Genomic DNA, 23083 nt, shown 5'->3' on the forward strand with positions numbered 1-23083 from the left:
AGGTCTCCTAGAATATTCCTCTAAAATATCCTCTTACACATTTAGTTTTTGCCCAGTCAGGTTTTACAGAATATTAACTTTAGTTTAATCCTATTTGGAATAGTAAATGTAAGACTTGCCGTTGGCTTATGTAGTTCATAGATGTTCGTATACAGTTTGTAGTTGATGTTCGTGTCCTATATGTTCATATTCAGAGTTCATGTTCATAGTTGGAAATCTTAAGATTTCCAATATAGGGAAAGTTTTAGATGAAAAAAAACCGCTGCTAAATGCTAGATAAATATCTCATTTTTATTTTCATTCACATGGTGTCTGTTATACTTCAAATGCATGCATTTGTAATCTTATTAATGAAATCATTTACTCAACATTTATTAAATCTTAACAGTAGAAGGGACCTTCACAGTTACTAATCGTAATGAGGAAACAAACCCAGAAAAAGTCAGTCACATGAAAAGCATGTGCTACGTTGAAGTCCATATACATCTACCTCCTAATAATTAGTATTCAACCTACTTTTTTCTTTTGCTTTGGATTCTTGATCTTAACTAATACCATGGGACAACTAATCCTGCCTTTGGACTTGTTATAGTCTATCCTCTTCCTCAATGAAAGCCTCGTTGCTCCTCCAAAATCATCATGTTCTTTGTAGAAAGAAGTTAGTGGGACTTCCCTGGTGGCGCAGTGGTTAAGAATCCACCTGCCAGTGCAGGGGATACGGGTTCAGTCCCTGGTCCGGGAAGATCCCACATGCCACAGAGCAGCTAAGCCCGTGCGCCACAACTACTGAGCCTGCTCCCTAGAGCCCACGAGCCACAACTACTGAAGCCTGTGCGCCTAGAGCCCGTGTTCCACAACAAGAGACGCCACCGCAATGAGAAGCCCACGCACCACAATGAAGAGTAGCCCCTGCTCTCCGCAACTAAAGCCCACACACAGCAATGAAGACCCAACACAGCCATAAATAAATGAATAAATAAATAAATAAATAAATAACTTTTTTTAATTAAAAAAAAAGAAGGTAGCTTTTGCCTTCAAGTACAAAGCACCTCTGCCTTGCCTTATGGTTACGGTTGAGTGGAATAAGCATTGCAGTTTGCAGGGCCTTTTCCTGATCTTTTTTCAGGTTGAAGCTTTATCTGTCGTGGGTGCCTGGGTTACTGATGAGATTTTACGTCCATTTTTAGAAGATAGGGCCAGGAGGAGAGCATCGGGTTCCCCATTTTCCTGTAATAGAGCGATGTTGCTGGCATTGGTTTATATGTAGTCATATAAGAATGATGATGGCCAGCGGCAGCTCTGTGAAGTGGAAACTTTTACTGGCATCTGCATTTTACAGAAAGGGAATTGAGGTGCAGAGATTTAAGAACTCTTGCCCCAGGGACTTAACCAGCTTTGGCTGGATTCCAAGGCAGGGGTTTTAACCGGGTGTGGGGAGTCAGTCAGCCCCCTGAGTGTGTGTGGCTCTCCCAGGAGAGGCCTTCAGTGCCTTCGAAGTGTCGGAGGGGTTCATCTGGGTCTGGAAAAGGCTACCAGCTGCTCTTCTAGGGGATTTTCCATTTTGTCCCCTTAAGGAATTTTTGCTCATCATGTTTTCCCGAGTGACACATTCTTTGTGCAAATTATCATAACTTTCCATTTCCCTTATGAGAAATTTTTCCTGTTGAGAAGTTTTCAGTCACCAAGTCTTGTAGAGAATGTCTGAAAGGTTTTACGGTGAATAGAAACAAAGAAACTCTGACTTTGTGGACATTTTCTTTTTTTCTCTCTTTTTTCTTTCTTCCCTCCTTCCCTCCTTGTTTTACTTTCTCAGTTTTAATATTTTAATAGATAACATTTACAAATGGTAAAACAAAACAAACAAACAAAAAATCCAGAAAGGATACAGAGTGAAAAGTGTAAGTCCTTTCCACCCTTCCCCTGCTGCTCTGAGGGGATCCCCGTTACCACTTTCTTGTATGTCCCTCCAGAGATGTGGGCGTTTTCTTTGAAACATGAGTAAGAGGTAGGAATTCTCAGCCTGGGATGTGGTTTTGGACAAGCAGCATGGCCCAGCTTCTCCCAGGAAGGGTCGGATACTAAATATTAAGGGACGTTGAGGCACTCGAGGAAGAGGTACTGAAAACCTTCAAAGGATGTTATAATATTCAGCAGGAGGGCCGCCTGCACAGGCTGCTCAGAAAGATCCACAGTAATTGTGTTGGATTCTGGGCACCAGCCAGATCCTCCTGGTGCCAGCGAGGGGTGACGTTGTCCCATTCTTCACGTCCTGAGGGTCCAGCGCTGCGGGACTCCCTGAGTTGTTTTTCTGCTTCTGCTCTTGCCCCTTCAGCCTGTTCTCCATACTCATGCAGCCAGAGTGACCTTTCAGAAATGTGAGTCTAACTGTGGCTCTCTCTTGCTTAAACCCCTGGCGTGACTCCCATCAGCTGGGGATGAAGCTAAGTCCTGGTGTGATAGGTGTGGCCTCCAGCCTGTCCCTCCAGCTGCATTTCTCACCACTTTTTCCACTCACTTGTTAATCTCATGATGTGAAGCGTGCTGTTCTCCCCCGGCCCAGTCCCCAAGCATGCACACCATTCTCTGTCATGCATCCAACACCGTTGCTTGTGCTGATCTTTACCTGGACGCCCTTCCTGCCTTTGTTCGTGTGTTTTTAGATGTACTAAGCACCACTTCCTTCCAGGTTGGCACTCAGTGGCACCTTTCACCTCTCATCAGTGGGTAGTGACAGTCTGGGTCTTCCTCTCCGGGGGAAGGTCCTCGAGAGTGGGTGCCCAGACAGCCTTGGCCTTACTCCCCTTGGAGCCGCCAGCTCCCAGCAGGGCACCCGCACTAGGTAGTGCTCTGCAGTTGACTTTAAAGACTGTCCACTACCCTGTCCCCTCAGCCCACTACATGCAACGATTGGACCCCGAATCCATCTATATTTAACTTGAGTGGGTGATTCTTCGCAGGCTTTCTGCCCTAAGTCACACAATCACAAAGACCTGACAGCAGAAGTTTGAAGCCAGGTAGGAACAAAGTCCATGTGCTTTTTTGTCACATTGGACTAGAGTGTGGCCACTTTGGTCTCCAACTGCCTTCCCGAGGCCTTGACCAGCTGCCTTTTCCAAAAGGAGCCATGCGATTCACTGGTAAAGGGACTTCACTGGGATAACCTGGTTTGTTTTGTTTTAATTAATTCATTTTTTCCTTGTTTGTTTCACTGTGTTATCAGTCACAGACTTTGTTAGAGAAAAAATATCTAATTCTACTTTTGCCAGGATTTGTGCAATACTCCCTGTTATTTATCTTCTTTAATCCTCACAGCCATTGTGTATATGGTGGTTCTCCAATTTAACGGGTGAGCAATCTAGAACTCAGGGAAGCTTGCTTGAGCCCCCCTTGGTAATATTGGAGCCAGGATTCAAATACATGTGCTTTGAGTCTGAGTCCATACGTCTTGTCTCTTCTTTATACAATAATCTCTCCCAGGGTGGTCCCATTCCATCTTGTGGCAAAGACTAGAATGAAGTGAAGAGATCTGTTCAACCATCTCTGCTGTTGACATCTCAACCGTAATTGGCGAAAACAGAACTCTTGCTTTCCTCCCACTAAACCTTTGCTCCCACAATCATTCCTCACCTCAGTAAGTGGCACTGCCACTTGGCCAGGTTTCTCAGGCTAAAAATTTTGGTGTCATCCTTGACTCCTTTCTTTTCTCACAACCCACATCTACTTGATCAGCCATTATGTTGGCTCCACCAAAACATATCCCTAATCTGACTACTTCTTTCCACCTCCACCTTGGTGGAGGCCACCTCCCTCTCTTGCTTCTTTCCTGGTGTTCCTATGTCCACGCTTGCCCCCTTGCAGTCACTCTTCTGCTCTCAACCCTCCTAGGGCGCCCCAGCATACTTAGAACTCCAAAGCCTAACTGGCCTCTAAAACCCTGAGTGATCGCAGCCTCTCCTGCTGCCAACCTCAGCGCTTCTCATCCTCCCACTCGCTTCTTCCTTTTCAGGCACGCCGGCCCCTTTTGCCAAGGTCACACCTGTCTCAGGACCTTTGCATTTGCTCTACTTTGTACCTACTGTAACGGTCCCTGGGCTTATGGTAGCATGGCTCACTCTTCATTCTGGTCTTTGCTTAAATGTCACCTCCTCAAGAGAGGTCCTCCTTGACCCTTCTCTTAGATAGTTAATAGCCTCTGCCTCGGCTTGCTTTGGTTTTCTTCACAGCACTTAGTATGTGACATTATGTATTATATTGATTTATTACCTGTCTTCCCCGCTAGGCTCAAAGTGAGAATACTGCCCCTAAGGTGAGCACAGAGTAGGCACTCATGAAATGTTTGAGAAATCTTTGGTATTTGTTTATATCTGTTTCTTAATTCGTGGACTGAGGACCCCTAGGGGGAATGCAGTATGTATGAGCAGTTGTGCGGCTGTATCACACCACAGACCTTCTGTATGTTAGGGGAGATTTATCATTCACTCACATAGAACTGCTTCTCAAACACCTATTAGTGCTGTTGTGATTAATAGATGGTAAATTCATTTTTCATAGTGGTTTTTGTCTATATTTTTTCAGTTAACAAGCACCAAAAGTACAATGATCATTTCATGAGGGTCCACAGAATATTTTGACCTTGAGTTGGTCCTATTCAACAAGGCCAGGAATTGGTTCTATACCAGGCCTGTACCCCAACTTGATTTGAGGGCAAAGTCCTAGGGTAGGTGCTATAAACAGCTGTAAGGAAGAAACAAGAAGTCGGCCTACCCAGCAATGAGTTTATTAAACTTGGTAGGGGAGTCCACCTACCAGTATAATTTCAGGCTGTGTCCATGTGCCACCACCACTCAGGTAGTACTGGGCAGAGGGGAGCAGGGGGGACATTGGGAGAATGATCAGACCCCATGCCAGTCCCACATGTTCTGATTTTGTCTTTTTGGTAGATTTTGATTTATCCCGTGTCAAGCTTCAAGAGTCCCCAGAGCAAGTACTAGCAAGATGGGTTCTAAACTGGCACAGGTGCTGGGATACAGGACACACTTTCTTCAGGGCCAGCCAGCCTTCCCGCTCAGCCACGTTCCTAGAGCAGTGGGGTCCATCAGGGGTCAGGGAAAGGGATGTCCACTCCCTCTTCAGAAGTGTGGTTAAATTTAGAGATAGCACAAGTTGTATAGTTTGAAAAGCAAAGTCAGTAGCACAGTTTAATTTTATACTCAGACATTATTTTTAGATTTAGAAAAAAGTGTTATAAAAATAACACAGACTTCAAAGCAAACGGTACTGAATCTTGGCAGGGAGCATTCTGTAGAAGGAAGCAGTGCTTTTTCAGGGTGGGGGCCACTATTCAGGAGAAGATGAAACGTTTGGGGCTGTTGGGAAGGGCTGAGTCAGGTTTATGTGTTTTTACAAAGTGGAAATGGACTTCTAAAAGTTTGAGAAACACAAGCGTAATATAAGAGCTGTGTTTGCTGGGCAAGGAGGAAAGTTCCAGTACGGTTGGTTTTGTTGATATTTGCTTCTCTGCCACGTTGCGCTGAAAAGGGACGGGTTGTCACAGCAGGTGGGTTGGTGGAGTCGAGCAGGTAGCTTTCATGTTTGCAGGGCTGGCCTGCTGGGAACTTCCGTTCCCTTGGCCTGAGTTTGTGTATGCCAGGTTGTGTACACGAGCCACCAGTATTTCTGGAAAATCAGGAACGCTGATCCCTGTCATCGCTCTCAGGTGCCTCGAGGCCCTTGGATGGCTGTCTCCTGTCCAGGCCTGCAACTGGCACAGCATGTTCTGGGAGCTGGGGACTGCTGTTCATCAAGATTGGAGGGCAAAAAAAAAAAAAAAGATTGGAGGGCATCTCCTGGTCGTAGGCCAGTTGTTTCCTGGCTAATGGTTTCCCTCTGTGCAGCAGTTTGGAAATGCATGCAGTTCAGTGCTTGCTAATAACCTGGGCAATATTTCATGTTTGACAGGTGCCCATTTGACTCTGAGATGGAGCGTTGCTCTGTGGACCCACTTAGAGCTCTGGGCAGGCGCTCCAGCCTTCAGCCAGGAGCACCCTTGGGGTTTATGGAACAGTTGTTCAATATAAAGTGCTTCCCTGACAGAGAAAATTGCTCTGAGTGGTTCTTGCCCAGTGCCCCCCGTCTCTTCATGTTAATTGGGCTCCGGGATTTTTCCAGACTGCATTTAGAAGGAATAATGGGTTGTGATTACAACATCTAAACAAGGTTCAAGTCACCAAGTAGGGTTTTTTTGTTTTTGTTTTTTTTTGTTTTGTTTTGGTTTTTTTTTGCGGTACGCGGGCCTCTCACTGTTGTGGCCTCTCCCGTTGCGGAGCACAGGCTCCGGACGTGCAGGCTCAGCGGTCATGGCTTACGGGCCCAGCCGCTCCGCGGCATGTGGGATCTTCCCAGACCGGGGCACGAACCCGTGTACCCTGCATCGGCAGGCGGACTCTCAACCACTGCGCCACCGGGGAAGCCCAAGTAGTTTTTGAGTACACCCGAGGTGCCCAGCGTAAAAGGATATGTAGAAACCATCTGATGTGGTCTTTGGCCTAAAAAAATATAGAGAGTCAGCATCTCTGCTTCCTGGTAACAGTCGTTTGCTGAGTGCTTACCACACGCAAACACTGGGCAGGCCCTTTGCTAAAGTTACCTAGCTTAATCCTGTAAAGAACGTGGGAAGTAGTCCCCCTGGCTCCACTATGCCAGAGGAGAGCTTTGCTGTAGGTCACCTGCAGGTGTGGTAGGAGGCAGGACCTGGAGGTGAGCCTACTTGGCTTTGGCCCCAGAGGCTCTGCTGCCTCCGTGGTGCCGAGCTGCCTCTCAAGTCCTAACTGTTGGAGGCAGCAGGGCGGAGCTTGGGGCCTGGTGTAGCCATGCTCTTAGTTTTTAGGTGATTGGACTGTGCCACACGTGGTGCCGTGCTGCTTGGCGTGTTGAAGACCCTCCATAAGTGCCATTTTGTTGTTACTGTGGGGATCTGGGATTCAGGTTTTGTTGAGTTGAGCAGAGTGGATTTCACGACCCAGGGAGAAACTTTTCTCACGGCAGCAGTCTGTGTGTGGATGTTTTGGATCCGAAAGGCAAATGAGGTGGACTGTGTTTTCTCCGGCGCTCCACCCCCCGTCACTCCTGTCCGCCTTTGTGGCTCTTTCCCCTCCTCAGGGCAGCCCTGGCCAGAGCGTCTGGGAACATGGTTGGAAACATCCCATCTCTGCACGGATTGAGTGTGGCACTTTTACCTCACTTTTTTCTTATTACAAATTTTGTTAAATTTTGAAAAATGTTCCCGTATAAAAGTATATGAAATGCACATATTTAACTAATAAACCTAGGTGTATCCAAATGAAGAAATAGAGGGCCCCCAGTGTCTCAAGAGGACCCTCCTGTCCAGAGAGAGCTGTTGCCCTGAAATAGTTTGTCAGTCATCCCCTTTGCTTTACAGTTTTACCATCTGTATCAGTTATCTCTTGCTGTAAGCAAACCACCTCGAAACTTAGTGTCTTTAACCATCAGCAGTTTATTATTTCTCCCCATTTTGTAGGTCGACTGGGCAGTTGTTTTTGTTCTACAAGGTGTTGAGGTCACTCGCGTGCCATCATTCAGCCGGTGGCTGGGCTGGAGCCCTGGTGCTGTCAGCTGGGGCATCTCGGCTCTTCTTCAGGGGGCCCGTGCACATTGGTGTCTCCTCCAGGGCCCCTCCATGTGTTCTCTCCCCCACAACCGGAGCGCCCGGCCATCACTGCAGTGGGGTGGCCGGGTTCCAAGAAAGCAAAGCAGAATCTTCCAGACCTCTTAAGGGCCAGGCCTGGAACTGGCACAGAGTCACTGCATGCTGTTGGTCAGAGTCATCCCAGGGCCACCCAGGTTCAGCTGGAGTCTCACGGCAGGTGTGGTCGGATGGGAGGGATTGTTGGCGGCCGTCCTCAGAGACCGCGCCCACGGTGCCCGCACATCCATGTCCGGGTTGCTTCTTTGCATCCACACTGCGGAGCTTCCCCAGGTCCCTCACGTTTTCGTTCCCAAATGAATTCCTTGTGAGGCTGGCCAGGGGTTGTGTCCAGCTAGGCTGCTTGTCTTCAGGGGAGCATCCCACCTCTGACACCGAGGTCTGCCCCGTCAGTCAGGGATATGGACTGAGCAGACGGCAGTGTCGTGGAAGGTGCCCGCTCACAGGCCGGAGTTGGTCGGAAACACGAGGGCTTTGGGCTCGATGGGCTCTGCAGTCTAGTTCTGTGTGAGTTTTCTGTTGTGCTACGTTTTGGGGGTCTTTCTTAGAAGCAGCTTTAACTAAGGCCCACACGTAGCACCCTTGAAGCAAGATGAAACGAGGAGGGGACCCCACTCTCGTGCTTAGCGGAGGGCACCGCGCACTGCGGGCGGGCTGGCAGAACTGCACTCGATCCCCGCTGCGGGTAATGAGCAGCGGGCTGGCTGCTGATCTTGTTACTGTGTTCAGGTCTCCTCAGACAACGCCCCCTCCTTGCGTGCACTCGGGACGCGGCTCCCACATCGCTGCCCGCCCCTGGGGCCCGCATGTCCCTCTGTGTGGCCCAGGCAGGTGCATCCTGCCCCACGCGCTCACCTCTTTTCCTGGTCCCCTCTAAGCTTGGCCAGATCCTGGTGGGCTCCTTTCACTGTAGAGTGTAAAAGAGGAGACAGGAGACAGAGGACTGCATGCTCATTCTAGAACAACAGTTCACCTAGGTTTGGAGGTGGGGCACGGCTTGCTTCTATCTCAGCCCCTCTGAGGGGAGGACCGAGCCGGCTGGCCCCTCACCGGCTCACCACACCGTCTTGGGGAGAAGAGAGAGGCTGTTGGAGCTTTGTAGCAGGCAGGCAGCTGGGGGAGGTGAGTGGGTGAGCACCGGAGGACAGCCTGGGAGCTCTGAGTTCCACTGCCCCTGGGGGCTGTGCGATTGTAAAATCCACGGTGCTGCTGACAAGTGACACCATTTAGCACTCGGCAAGCCCCCCAGTGGCCCTCACACCCCCTGCGGGGGCCGGTCACAAGATGGGGCTTGTGAGTGCATGTTTTAGCGCTGTTTATCTGTTTGTGGGGATGGCCATTTTTTCCCTTCTTCCTTCCTTCTAGTTCCTCTCCCTACTTCCCCCATCCTTCCCTGCTTCCTCCTTCCCTTTTATCCTCGTGTGTTTTCTCTCTCGTCCATTTCTTTCTTTGATTTTGTCAGAACAGATGCTCTTTGAGGACTGTTTCTCTTGTTGGAACAGCTTTGGAGGCTTCAGAGGGATTCCAGAAGCCTCTGGTGTTCTCCCGACACCCACATTTGGGGAGGAGCCCGCTTCTGGGCAGGCATCTCACATCAGAACACTGCAGTTAGCTTTGGGTGGAAAACATTACTCGTGGCGCGCAGCTGCTCCCCCGTGTGTGGGGCGGGGAGGGGCTGGGGTGCTGGGCCACCGCCCACCCTCTCGCAGGGACCTGTACCAGCCGCCTCCCAAGGCCTCTGGAAGTGAGTGCGCCCCGTCCTGACGTGTCGTCCCCCCTCCCCCACCAGGGCTCCTCTCGGCCTTGGTCCCAGGCAAGGCCAGTAACCACCTGACCTTGGAGCTGGTAGGTCCCTTCCACCCTGTTGGCCAGGAGTCTTTTCTCGTGTTTATCTTCCCAGCAAGTCAGATCGCTTTCTGGCTGGAGGGTTCTGTTCTCGGCAGGCTCCAGCCCAGGGGCCTGGGAACAACTCTGTACCTGGCGGGGTGTGTGTGTGTGTGTGTGCGCGCGCGCGCACAGGGCATGGGTGCTCAGCCAGTGCTCCCCAGTTGTTTCTGAGCCTGGGAGGTTCTTCCTCCCAGTTCAGTTCTTGGACTGGCTCCTGGAGAAGGGGAGGGAGCCAGGCCCACTGCCAGGGGGGAGGAGTTTGGATCTGACTGGGACGCTCTGAAGGGGACTCTTCTGCAGCTGATCGAGAAGGCACCCGTGGGCCCTGGTGGTCCCTTCCTTTCTGCACCTGGGGGGTATTTCACCTGAGGACAAAGAGGGTGAACTGGTGACGGGAGCTCAGGGGCTGCCCATGCACACATGCACACGTTTGTCTGCTCACGTGGCCTTTTCCACAGCAGAGAGAAGACAGCTCAGGTCGGTTTGGCCCAGGCCTCTCCTTGCCACCTGCCTTTGGTTCCATTTACACCTTGCCTGTGTGTACCCCCTTTAGGTCCTAGGCCTAAGGGCCCAGCCTGCCTGTTCAGCCCTACAGGCTGTGCGCTGGCTCTTTTCTATGTCCTCCAAAACTTCTCTGTTTTAGCTTTGGCCTGCTCAGGCACAGAACAGCCGAACTTCTCCCTTGTATCCCTTGAGGTCACGAATGAGAACTTGCTTTTTCTAGGGACTGAAGACCTAGAGGAGGATGCCTTCATGGGGTGTCCTGGTCAGTAGCAGCCTTCGCTCCGGCGGCTCCGTGCTGTGCCGGCTGGTTTGTAACCGAGCAGGTTGTTCAGCAGACGCGGTGGGCCCAGCCGCCTTGCGCCTGACCTCTTGACTCCAGGGCTGGCTTCCGGCTCTCCCCTGCTTATACAAGAGCTTGAGCCTCAGCCACTTATGATCTGAGCGGTCCAAGAAACGGTGCCTCTGGCTGGGAGCTTGCGTGTGGAGGCTGGGACCAAAGGACAGTCCTGGGGACGTTGGAGGGAGACAAAGGGTATTTTCAAGTCTCCAGCAGCAGCAACTCTGAAATCATGACTCAGGGGCTGGCACCCCATAGCACACGGCCTGTTGCCACTGCCTGTCCCCTCTTACTTGATGGAGCCCTACCCACCTACTCGGTGACTTCTCCCAGTTCAGCAAATACACCCTTCCACTTGTGAAAAGTTTCCAGACACCATGGGTGGGTGGGCTTTGCATCCTTCAAAGCCGATCTATGCTGGCTAAGCTACGTGGGCGGGGGCGTGGCTTTCGTTATGTCTCATCACAGCCAGCCAGCCATACATGGTCACTGCAGCTCCAGAGCTGCAGCGTGGTGACTCAGCCCCGAGAGGCTGATGTAACAGGGGAACAGCCGGAGCCAGTGAGTGGCTGTTGAAACCTGGAGGCCGAGAGCCTCCCAGGGTCATGCTCACCTGCCCAGAAACCACCTGGGGCAGCTCTGAGCAGACCCAGGCCTCAGGGGAAAGGTTCTAGAAGAACTGGAAGAGAAACCACTGCCACTTATCAGATTCCAGGCCAAGGCGTGACAGCCAGCCCGGTTGGATCTATGTAATGTGGTTCCAGGAGTGGGCACTGACGTTTACTTAGAAATTGGTTCTTTCTTGAAAGGAGAGTCTGCTGCTTTTCCCTAGAAAATGCGGATCCTGAGACTGACTCTGGTGTGGTGTTGAGGGGGAGGGGAGAGCCGTTTTAGATACTTAACTTAGGCCTGGCTTGTGCAGTTCAGGATGATTCGGCACCAGGCCATGGAGTTTTTGTGAGCATTTTTACTTGAGACAGTTGTGGAATTTCCGGGCAGCAAGTGAGGCCTTTGACAAGAGAAACTGCAGCCAGGCCAGCAACTCCAGGCCTCAGGGTCAGAGTTCATTCTTTCTTGAGGGACAGCCTAGAGAGGTTTCTGGATGCAGAAGGCTCACCAGCTCTCGTGTAGTTCCCTGAGCCCATGAATCAGAGGTTGGGGAAGTGGGGGAGAGAGATGGATCCTCACCCCCGAGGGCCAGGCTTTGCCGAGGACAAGGGAACCTGCACAGACCCCTGTGGATGCAGCGGGAGAGGGGCTGATTCCTGAAATGCTGGATGATGAAATGTCTGCCTTCCCAAGCGCATATTTCACCTGTACGTGACGAACTGAGAAAAATAAGAACAAAATAGAAAGGTTTTCATGAAGCCAGATCTATCCAGTCGAGAAAGATCTGTCTTTTAGTCTAAGATTATGTCATGCATTCTTTTTGTAATAAAAAAGTTAAGCGACCGTGTCTTTTTCTTTTTTTGAAATGCTGACAGTAATCAGTGTTTTGTGTGTGCTTGGTTTTTGATTTTTTAATGTCATTACCTGGCAAGGCACAAAGGTGGCTATTTTGTGTTGGTCCCTCCATGCTTCTTGGGTTTTGGAACTTTCCTGACCAGTTAGCACAGGAATCTAGAAGCCACCCCCGGTCGGTCTGGGCCTGCAGAGGCACCTGCCCTGTGTGGATTTGGTTTCACCCTCCCACCCATCCCCCTGCTTCTCACCTGGGAGTGCTGGGATTGCTGTTGGGGCTGGTTGGTGTCCTCCCTCGTGCTAACTCGAGGGCTCTGTGGCTTTCCCCAGCCATGGATTTTCCCCAGCACAGCCAGCATGTCTTGGAGCAGCTGAACCAGCAGCGGCAACTGGGGCTTTTGTGTGACTGCACTTTTGTGGTGGATGGTGTTGACTTTAAGGCTCATAAAGCAGTGCTGGCGGCCTGCAGCGAGTACTTCAAGATGCTCTTCGTGGACCAGAAGGATGTGGTGCACCTGGACATCAGTAACGCGGCAGGTACCCCACTGGGTCCAGGGCCGAGCTTGTGGCGGGCCCCGTGCCACGTGAGGCCCTCCTTTGAGCAGCACCTTCCAGCTGTGGGGTGTGCCAGACCTCCCACACAAGACTCAGCCATGAGTGCGTGGGTACCAAGTTCTTACCACATTTGTGGGGCCTCTTTTGACTGGGAGTGGGGTGGTAAGGGGAGAGCTGGCAGGAAGGGCTCATGATAAGCTCCGGAGTGAACACAGGACAAGCTCGTCAGGAGGGACAGAGAGCGGGAGGGCTCTGAGCCCTGGTCCCTTTCCATTGCTGAGTCAGTCCTCAACCCCCTACCCCAGTGCTCACCTTGATGGGAACGGCAAGGGTTGGGATCGGGAGGGGTGTCAGGAAGGTCCTGGGATTGAGGAAGGAACTAACTGGTCCTAGGTTCAGGTTCCCAACCCAGAATGACGTGCCATGCCGCCAGAAGTTCGGGCAAGGTGTCGTTCCCCCATTTTACACATGCGGAAACTGAGGCCCAGAGAGGTCAGGTGACTGGCCTGGAGGTCAGGTAGAGAGTTTGTGGCAGAGCCCTGATGAAAGCCAGTGGTGAGAGGCTCTGTCCTCTGGTGGTGAAGTGCAGTGGATGGGCAGAGAGTGTTCAGGGTGGGCACTCACACCCTCCGCCCTCTATGGGTGTGCTGCTTTTTGGAGGCTGTTGTCTGGGTTGAGAATCCCCAGGTTGCCCGCCTCTCCACTGGCACGGGAGATGGGGAGACAGTGGGCTGCCACCGCCCCCCTGCTTTTCACAAATCCCTGGATCCTGCCACGGAGTGGGGCAGCTGGACAGGCTGCTGGGGCCAGGCCTCGAGGTGGGTCCGTGATGGCTGTCTGTGTCCTTGGCAGGCCTGGGGCAGGTGCTGGAGTTTATGTACACGGCTAAGCTGAGCCTGAGCTCTGAGAACGTGGACGATGTGCTGGCTGTGGCCAGCTTCCTGCAGATGCAGGACATCATCACGGCCTGCCATGCCCTCAAGTCACTGGCCGAGCCGGCTGCCAGCCCTGGGGAGAGTATGGAGGCCTCGGCCTTGGAAGGTAAGATTCTTGGCAGGCTGTTCCTGAGCAGGTGGCTTCTGATGGGAGCTCTGCCCCCGCCTCTCTGTGTCACCTCTTTGGCCTCGCCTGTGTTGTGGGGAGCTCGTGGGGAGCAGCTGCAGCGAAGTCTGAGAACGCCTCCCAGAGGGGCCCCGTCTGCCCTCCCTGCCTGAGGGCACCGGCAGCCATGCCTGGCTCGAGGCCTTTGCACAGGACTTCCCTCTTCCGGCAGGTCTCCTCGCCCGCACCCTTACTCCTGCTCCCCTTAGTGCCTCAGGAAGGCACCTTGCGGCCCAGTGCGGGCCACGTGCCTCGTGGCACACTTTCAGAGAACCACGCTCCTCTCCTTGTAAGCACCCATCTCTGATCAGCGTCATTTCGCGTGTGACGACTGTCTCCCCGACCAGTCCGCGAGCCCTGTGGAAGCAGCAGCCATGACTGTTGTACCCCAGGCCCGGCGGCAGCCTGGTGTGATGTCGGTGTCTATGAATAATCTGTTGAATGAGCAAAGCCAACAAACCGCTCCTTAGACGTATCCCCAGGGAGGTTTGGAAGAGCTGCCAGCTCTGGGCCACCTCACCCCGCCAAGTGGTGGACACTTGATGGGAAATGGCAGGTCTGTCCTGTTCCACCTCCAGTGGGGGACAAGAGAGCCAAAGAAGAGAAGACGGCTGCCACTACACTGAGCGAGCTGGACCTAGCCAGAAGCAGTCCACCCGCGGGCCTGGGCAGGGAGCCCAAAGAGGAGCGAGGCGGCCAGGCTGAGAGCGCGGCCAGTGGTGAGTTGTGATGCTGAGGACCTGGCTGCCTGTCCATCACCTGCCAGCAGCGTGGGCTCCAGCGCAGTGAGCAGCTTTCTCAGGAGGTTCCTGGGGGAGGGAGGGAGGGAGGCACAGGCGACTGCATCCCTTGAGCTCAGGTTACCCAAAACCACCAGTTATTTTTTCTGGGGCATCTGTTAAAGCCAGAGCAGAGGCTCAAGCAGCCCGAGCTTGGATGTGCTCCCCCCACCCCTGGGGCCATAGCCGCTTCCAGGGGTCTGGTCCAGGAGAGCCGACCGGCCCCTGGACAGAGGGTGCCAGTCCAGCCCCGGATGCCCCCACACCTCTACCCCAGGTGCAGAGCAGACGGAGAAGGCCGATGCCCCCCGGGAGCCTGTGGAGCTCAAGCCGGACCCCACGAGCGGCATGGCTGCTGCTGAGGCCGAGGCCGCCTTGTCGGAGAGCTCAGAGCAAGGTACCCTCCGCCAGCCGGGGCGCCCTCCCTCACGCAGGCGTCCCCCACTCACACGTCACACACACAGCCCTTCCGCCAGCTCTCTTCCTCCCTTAGCTGATCTCACTGTGAGTCAGTCTTTCACATCAGCTTTTGGGCCGACATCTTTCCTCATTCTTGAATTTTGACATCAGTTTCTTGGTTGTACACCCTGGCCATGCTTCCCTTTAGCACAGAAGTGTCCTTGTCGCAGTACTGGCCCTGCTGTTTTTCCCTGGGCTGAGCACCGTGGCAGAACTTGGCCGGCCATGGCACCCACCCCAGCCCCCGCCCCCAGTGCTTGTTGGCTGACGGTACCCTTCCCACCTGTGTCGCCAAACATGGGGCCTCCGGTGGACGGAGGCCCATCTGCATCCTCCAAGCAGCAACTGTCCCGGTCATTGGTCTCCCCTGGGCTTGCCCTGGCGGTGCTGGGGACCATTTATCAGCGGGTCCCAGACATTGCCCTGCCCCAGCGAAGCGCCCACGCAGAGAGAGGGTGTGTGCAGAGATGAGCCGTGCCCAGGCCTCACTTGGCCAGTTGCCAGGTCGGCTTCCTCAGCGTCTGCCCCTCTTGTGGCAGAAATGGAGGTGGAGCCAGCCAGGAAGGGAGAAGAACGAGAGGAGGAGGGCGCCGTGCCCGCGGTGGTCAAGGAGGAGGGGCCGCCGCTGGAAAAGGGCGAGGCCCCCGAGGAGAGCGAGGAGTCGGCCAGCACGGACTCGGGCCAGGAGCTCGGCGCGGAGGCACGGGGCCTGCGCTCGGGCACCTACGGCGACCGCACGGAGTCCAAGGCCTACGGCTCCGTCATCCACAAGTGCGAGGTGCGCCTTGGGCAGTGGCGGCCCCGCCCCGGTCCCCCGCCCGGCGTCGCCCCTGACACCCCGCCCCCTGTGCCCGCAGGACTGTGGGAAGGAGTTCACGCACACGGGCAACTTCAAGCGGCACATCCGCATCCACACGGGCGAGAAGCCCTTCTCGTGCCGGGAGTGTAGCAAGGCCTTCTCCGACCCGGCCGCCTGCAAGGCCCACGAGAAGACCCACAGGTAGGCCCAGCGGCCGCCCCCCATGCCCGCCCACCCGCCCCGGCCCCGCGACCCCCGCGAGCCTCCTGTCCCCGTGTTCTGCCGCCAGCCCGCTGAAGCCATACGGCTGCGAGGAGTGCGGCAAGAGCTACCGGCTCATCAGCCTGCTGAACCTGCACAAGAAGCGGCACTCGGGCGAGGCGCGCTACCGCTGCGAGGACTGCGGCAAGCTCTTCACCACGTCGGGCAACCTCAAGCGGCACCAGCTGGTGCACAGCGGCGAGAAGCCCTACCAGTGCGACTACTGCGGCCGCTCTTTCTCCGACCCCACGTCCAAGATGCGCCACCTGGAGACGCACGACACCGACAAGGAGCACAAGTGCCCTCACTGCGACAAGAAGTTCAACCAGGTGGGGGGAGCCGGCCCCGGGCCCCTGTGCTCCGGCGGCTTCCGTCTCGGGGGCCCGGGGTGCCTAGCGGGGAAGTAGGTGGTGTTGGCTGAGCAGAAAAGGATCCTGACGGGTGGAGCTCTTGACTGAGCTGTCGAGCAAACTGGGAAGGCAGGCTTGGGGGGCGGGCGCGGGCCAGGAAGAACTGAGGGGGGTGGTTTTCCCATTTCCCCCGGCCTTGAGGAAAGGGGGAGCCCCGCACAGGCCCCCGGGAGGACCGAGAATCGGTGGTTCCGTGCCGTCTGACCCCCTGCCTGGGCGCAGGTGGGGAACCTGAAGGCCCACCTGAAGATCCACATCGCCGACGGGCCCCTCAAGTGCCGGGAGTGTGGGAAGCAGTTCACCACCTCAGGTAGGGCCCGGCTGGCCCCGCCCCCGGCCCCGCCCCCGGCCCCGGGCGCCAGTGCCAGGCCCACCCTCGGTCTCGCCACAGGGAACCTGAAGCGGCACCTTCGGATTCACAGTGGTGAGAAGCCCTACGTGTGCGTCCACTGCCAGCGGCAGTTCGCTGACCCCGGCGCCCTGCAGCGGCACGTCCGCATCCACACGGGTGGGTGAGCGGCCCGGCGGCGCCCGGGTGCGGGCACAAGGGAGGAGAGCAGGCGCCGACACCTTCCCGTCCCCTGCCTCCGTCCCCAGGTGAGAAGCCATGCCAGTGCGTGATGTGCGGCAAAGCCTTCACCCAGGCCAGCTCCCTCATCGCCCACGTGCGCCAGCACACCGGGGAGAAGCCTTACGTCTGCGAGCGTTGCGGAAAGAGGTCCTGCCCTTCCGGCCCCCGGCCAGCGTCCTGTGGGGTACCGGCACTCGGCGGGTGGAGGGGGTCAGAGAATAAGCCCAGGGCTCGGTCGGTAGCCCGGCAGACTGCTCCGGCGCAGGTCCCGGCGTCCTCTCGGATCTAGACCCTGATGTGGGAGGCCCCAGCCCAGCACCCCCGGCCCAGGCCTGGGTGGTTCTGTGTAAGCCTTTCCTTCTGGCCCTGCAGATTTGTCCAGTCTAGCCAGCTGGCCAATCACATCCGCCACCATGACAACATCCGTCCTCACAAGTGCAGCGTGTGCAGCAAGGCCTTCGTGAACGTGGGGGACCTGTCCAAGCATATCATTATCCACACTGGTGAGTGCGTGCCACCCGCCTCTCTGTCCCAAGCCTTGGCTCTGGGGCGCGTGGTGGGGTGGGAGGTGCCCCGGACCCCAGCCTTCGGTGCCGGCACTTGCTGAAGGCGGCCTTGAAAGCAGTTTAACTCCAAGGAGGGCCCCATTTTTTCAGAGCTTCTGGAAGGTGCAGGGGCCACTGGAAGCTTCCCTGTGCCTCAGGTGGCCGCCCCAGAGCGCTTCCTGCTGGAAAAGACAGGGCTGCGGGGGAAGCTGGAGGCCACTGAGGTCCTACCCCCCCCCCTGCACCCCCCCCAATGGCAGGAGAGAACCTTGCCTCCCCCCCCAGGAGAGAAGCCTTACCTGTGTGACAAGTGCGGTCGCGGCTTCAACCGGGTGGACAACCTTCGTTCCCATGTGAAGACTGTGCACCAGGGCAAGGCAGGCATCAAAATCCTGGAGCCAGAGGAGGGCGGTGAGGTCAGCGTGGTCACCGTCGATGACATGGTCACGCTGGCCACTGAGGCACTGGCGGCAACGGCCGTCACTCAGCTCACAGGTGCGGACCGTCACTCAGCTCCCAGGGCAGCAGGGGGTGGTCACAGCAGGGGTTGCCTCTGGGGTGGCAGCAAAGGGGCAGGTGAGTCTGGTCTCAGGCTCTGCCGATGCCGCCCACAGTGGTGCCAGTGGGGGCGGCGGTGACCGCAGATGAGACAGAAGTACTTAAAGCCGAGATCAGCAAAGCTGTGAAGCAAGTGCAGGAAGAAGGTGAGAGGGCCTGCCTGGGGGAAAGCTGCTGGACCCAGGGGCCCTTCCTGTCCTAACTGCAGCCCCACTCCCACAGATCCCAACACTCACATCCTCTACGCTTGTGACTCCTGTGGAGATAAGTTCCTGGATGCCAACAGCCTGGCCCAGCACGTGCGGATCCACACGGCCCAGGCACTGGTCATGTTCCAGACGGATGCGGACTTCTACCAGCAGTACGGGCCAGGCAGCACGTGGCCGGCCGGACAGGTGCTGCAGGCTGGGGAGCTAGTCTTCCGCCCTCGGGATGGGGCTGATGGGCAGCCGGCCCTGGCAGAGACACCTCCCACAGCCCCTGAATGTCCACCATCTGCTGAGTGAGCAGGCACCCCCTCCTCCTGTTTATTTAAGGTTGGACGGCACCCTAGAACTGAGGGGTGAGCCCATTCCCTAGAGAGAATAAATCTGATTATTTTCTAACGCTGCCTATAGCTCCCTGTGGGGCTGGGGCGGGGAGCTGGCAGCTGTGGCTGATGCCGGGGAAGGGTTGCTCCACCCAGCGACCAGTCGGCAGAGACCTGCTTGTGGGGGAAGCCAGGCTGTCCCTTTGCAGAATGGGACCGGAGCCCCGGGACCCGTCTAGAAGCAAGCTGGTTGCTTTGCCTGAGTTGGGGTGTGGGCAGCACACTCAGGCCAGAGAAACTGCGGCTCCACGAGCCCCATCTGGCCTCCTCTTTGGAGGCTTCTCGTCGGCTCGGCGTGAGGATCGGACCTCCCCTCTCCACCTCCCTCCACTGTGGAGCCACGGCTGTGACCCTGCGCCCTTGTGTTGGGAGCTGGGCCCACAGGGCTTGGCCACAACTGCTTACCAGGATCCAGGCCACCCGTACAGGGCCCAGCTCGGGGTCCCATTCAGCCAGAACAGCAAGGTAGGCAGAGCACCAGACCCAACAGGCCGCAGGCCTGCTTCTGTTGGGCCTAGGGAAGAGGGAGAGGCTCCACGCTCGCTTCACGGTAGAACCCTGGCGGCAAGATCAGGGCCAAGCCAGTGTCATGTTTTGAGAACGTTTACTTGCCCTGAATCAGTGGCGTCTCTACAGGGCCGAGCGCCTGGAGGGACAGGAACGAGCAGCCAGGAGCTGTGATGGGGAGGCGGGAGGCGGCACTGCTGAAACCAGAGGCAGCAATGCGGACTGGGAAGCAGCTCATCCTTACCCGTCAGCAGGGAGACATGAGGTGCCACCTCTGCCGCTTTTCCATGCAGCTTGTCCCCAGCGCCTGTAATCCCTCACTCAGAGATGGTGCCATCTTGCACCGAAAGCATAGCTGTTCGGAGGAGCCCCAGGGATACAGCAAGCGAGACCAGCGACTCTGCGGCCCTTGTGCTCCCGTCCCCCACGCCCAGCTCCCCAGCTTGCGGTGGGTCCAGCTGCTGGGGAAGCTTGGCCCACCAGTGCCATCCTCCTACTGGGAGGCAGCTGCTGCAGGGCCAGCCTGCACCACACCCAGAGGAGGAAGGGACAAGAGGCAAGACCCCAAGGCTTCCTTAAGATGTTTCTGAGTTTGAGTGAGAGGTGGCTTTACTCTTTAATCAATCATATTTGAAGTGCCTTCGACATTACGCAGGAGCCAGTTGGGACCTTGAAGTGTCAGATGAACACCACAGCACTGAAAAACAGTTCAAGTTCAGTCTGTGATGAAAATCTTCTTTTGTACAAGATAAAATGATCCTTGGGGAGGATCAGTGGCAGAAAAGAAATAATAGGTTCCACATACAGATGTGGTGGGGGGTTGAAAGCAAAAGTGGGACGAAGGCTAGCTGTTCCCATAAGCCAAGGACCCCTGGCCCTCCCATCCAAGCGACAATCACATCCACACTTGACATGTTCCGTATTTTTTAATAAAGTTTGTAATCCAATGGACACACAAAACAAAACTGCGCTGAGAAAAACAGTTTTCATAAATTAATAAGTGTTAGGAAGTTGGGGGAGAGGTCAAGGTCACAGGAAGAAGGGAAGCCAGTCTTTTGTACAGTCTTTTTGTGTGTGTGACACTTCCAAGTTGCGGGAGCAGGGCCCGTGCTGTAACGAAGCGCACTTATACAAATGAGTGACAATACAAAGTCTGAGTATGAAAATAAGATTTTCTCTGAAAACACATTTTTGGCACAGATTAAAAAAAATGTATGTCGGGGAATTTGATTTTTAAGTCAGTATTATATATATTTATATATATTATATATTTATATATACACACATCCCAAGTTCTGCATATTCCACCAAGAGAGAAAATCCTTCTGTTTGCTCTTTTCTGATTGTAAACTGTACATCCTGGGTGAATCAAAGATGGTGGCAGCAGGAGAATTAAAGAGAGATGACATCCAAATGAGCAAGGGGAAGGGAGGGGTGGGGACAACACAGCCCAATGAAATGTTCCTTGACCCCAAGGTTTCAGCAGAAGTTTGAAGTCCTGCATGAGAGTCTGCGGTGTGTGTGCCATGTGTGTTCACGTACACCAAGACATCCAGAGTGTCACAGCCTGTCTTCACTGTGCAAAAGTCCAAGTCACTAATTTAGTGCAAAGGCAGTTCTGTTTTGTTTCTTAAAAACAAAAACAACAAAAAAATTCCACTGCCCTGTTCCTTTTCTCCAAGAGGAGGAGAGAGAAACCCAGCCTCAAGGTGTCTGCAAGTCCATTGGTTGGTGGTCTGTCCTTGGGCTAAATGTCATGTAAACATACGAGTAGCAGCACCACTGCCCAGGGGGGTCTGTCTGACTGAGCCGGGCGGGCGGGCGGGCGGGTAGGAGAGCGAGGCTGGCCGTCTGGCAGTGGAGTCTGTCCCCCTCGGCAGCTTCTTCCTCCACTTGGCTGGGTTGTCCTGTGTTTTATTTTTTGCTGCAGAGCCTCAGGAAGATACGCCGAGTGGTGACCATTCAGTGGTTCACACAGAGGCAATGACGATCATGAGGTGGGGAGAAATGTGGGAGATGCTGGCCAGGAGGTCGGGGGCCAGACGGGACAGGTGACTCTCAGAGAATTCGCAGGGCGGGAAGATCTGCAGCACGTAGGCGGGCTGGAGAGAGGGACAAGAGAGAAAAATGGGACCTCCTGTCTTCACGTCACCCACCCCACTACCACTCTTCCCTAAAACATTTCCAATTGGGGGCCCAAAGGCCCAACAGAGAGCCAGGCTGAGTCAATTTCCCAACCAGCTAAGGTCTCCAAGACTGTCTACCAGAAGAAAACTAGGTATCAGAGAACTAACGTGAAACTAAACCCCTGAGAACTTCTCTATCCTTAAGCTAAAGGAAAACTGCTGCTGCCTCAGCCGTCCACTGACTGTCTCCAGGATGGGCAGCAGTAGTCCGGCCCATGCACTCCACTGGTTTCCTCTATACAGAATGCCCCTTTGTCCAGCTCCTCTGGGAAGCTGTCCTGACTACTCTAGCTGGCACTGGCGGCCCATGCCACCAGATCAGTCAGACGGCCTGAGCAGCCGAGACCAGCCCCACGTGTGTGCGCTGAGGCAGGACACCGGGCTGACCTGATTGGAGCCAGGGTTGGGAACGTTGATGATGCCTGCCGCCTGCTTGGCCTGCAGATACGTGATGAAGGCAGCCTTGAGGGACTCGGTCTGGCTCACGACGTCCTCTTGGTCACGGCCACAGGGCAGAGCCAGCAGCAGACAGTAATCTGTCTCCACCTGGGGAACAGGAAGCTGTCAGTGATCGGGGGGCCACCTCACAAAACAGCCCAAGAAGAGGCCTGTCCAACCCCGGTGATTCGGCTCCTAAATCCTCACCTCTATGATGACCCTGAGGGCCATCCATATATTTGCTGAATGAAAAAAAGCATCTCTGGATCTAGAGGCACTTTACACCCCTAGTGGAGAGAGGACATGCCCTTCATCATCCCCTCCAAGAAAGCCATTATTGCACCCCGTGACAAGCCACGGAGACAGGCAGTGGGGGGCCACCCGTGCCTTCCCTTGCTGTGGGCGGGGCAGTTGCTCACCTGGGCCCTGAGTCTTACCGTCATCCTTCGGGCAACCCCCTCCAGCTGTGAGGCCTCCAGCCGCATCCTCTGGGCAATCCTCAGGGGGGGCCCTCCTTCAGAGAGCGGCAGGGACCGATGGGCCAGGACATTGTTGCCGGAGACGAAGTGGAGCTGCACAGCAGCTGTGTCGTTCTTGAGGGCCAGTAGGCCCTGCCACACGATGGGGTACTTCTGCTCACAGGGAAACAAACAGAAGTGAGCTCATGGCTGGAGAACACAGCTGTGCTGGCCACGGCCCCAGGCAGCAACTTGCTGATCTAAGTCAAGTGGGGCTCTCGGGACACTGACAATAGCACAAAGCTCGAAGGGTGGTAGGGGAGGCCCTGCCCAGGCTTACCTTCAGAAGCTGGACCATATCCACAGGTCTCTGAGAAGTCAAATGAGGAGAGGAATCTTGTTTGGGGGCGGGCTGGGTTTCAGTATGCGGCAGAGCCAGTCCTGGAGGGGAGCTGGGGCCTGAGGGTGTAGGGACAAACAACGGCTGCTTTGGGGCAGCCTGAGCAGGAAGAGGGGCCGGGAGGTCAGGCTTCATCGAGACAGACACGGGGGAAGGATAGGAGGTCTGGCTTGTTTCCGCCTGAGCCCTGTGGACCTGGGCATGAGGCTCCGCCGGCCTGTTTCCAGGTACATTTGGGAGGCGCGGCTGCTCTACTCCTGTCTGGGTGCCCTTTGCCTCCTGGGAGACTGGAGGCATCTTGCTGCTTGGTGGCTGGCCTGGCTGGCTGAGCTGGGAGGTCTGCGTGGACTGGGCCGGCTGTGCGGACTGCGCGGGCTGCAGAGGCTGCGAGGGCTCGCCTTCAGGAGGGAGGCCCTGGAGTTGGGCGGGAAGAGAAAGGAACAGAGTCAGAGTCTGTTACGCACCAACAACATCCTGCCCCAACCAAGCAGACGTGAGCCCCTGGGCAGGTCAGCTGCAGGGCATCTCCTATAGGCCAGGCCCCCGGAAGGGGCT

General features: G+C 55.2%; 2 protein-coding genes across 19 annotated transcripts in view; one reads left to right on the forward strand and one right to left on the reverse strand.

Moving 5' to 3' along the window:
* The window catches only part of ZBTB17 (zinc finger and BTB domain containing 17), a 30405-nt gene extending 11850 nt beyond the window's left edge, over window positions 1–18555 (forward strand). For 2 of the 8 annotated variants that reach the window (XM_089900606.1, XM_022598595.2), the window contains 14 exons: window positions 12243–12449; window positions 13320–13508; window positions 14147–14287; window positions 14625–14744; window positions 15346–15584; window positions 15664–15806; window positions 15895–16195; window positions 16499–16586; window positions 16668–16784; window positions 16874–16994; window positions 17220–17350; window positions 17678–17887; window positions 18007–18096; window positions 18173–18555. In XM_089900606.1, the coding sequence (XP_089756732.1) occupies window positions 12243–12449; window positions 13320–13508; window positions 14147–14287; window positions 14625–14744; window positions 15346–15584; window positions 15664–15806; window positions 15895–16195; window positions 16499–16586; window positions 16668–16784; window positions 16874–16994; window positions 17220–17350; window positions 17678–17887; window positions 18007–18096; window positions 18173–18456 (2381 nt within the window). In that variant the 3' untranslated portion in view covers window positions 18457–18555. The other 6 variants (XM_089900625.1, XM_089900634.1, XM_089900619.1 and 3 more) reach the window with 6 other exon arrangements.
* Window positions 18556–19953: 1398 nt separating this feature from the next.
* Window positions 19954–23083, reverse strand: part of SPEN (spen family transcriptional repressor) — a 94666-nt gene continuing 91536 nt past the window's right edge. For 10 of the 11 annotated variants that reach the window (XM_089900563.1, XM_089900567.1, XM_089900598.1 and 7 more), the window contains 4 exons: window positions 22469–22942; window positions 22090–22302; window positions 21620–21778; window positions 19954–21148 (listed from right to left, as the gene is read on the reverse strand). In XM_089900563.1, coding sequence (XP_089756689.1) covers window positions 21017–21148; window positions 21620–21778; window positions 22090–22302; window positions 22469–22942 — 978 coding nt within the window. In that variant the 3' untranslated portion in view covers window positions 19954–21016. The remainder of the gene's footprint in view (window positions 21149–21619; window positions 21779–22089; window positions 22303–22468; window positions 22943–23083) is intronic. The other variant, XM_022598590.3, reaches the window with a different exon arrangement.

The sequence above is a fragment of the Delphinapterus leucas genome, chromosome 1 (genome assembly GCF_059928025.1).
Source record: "Delphinapterus leucas isolate spDelLeu-1000000601 "Yukka" chromosome 1, BTC_Dleu_Yukka2, whole genome shotgun sequence".
NCBI classification, from domain to species: Eukaryota; Metazoa; Chordata; class Mammalia; order Artiodactyla; family Monodontidae; genus Delphinapterus; species Delphinapterus leucas.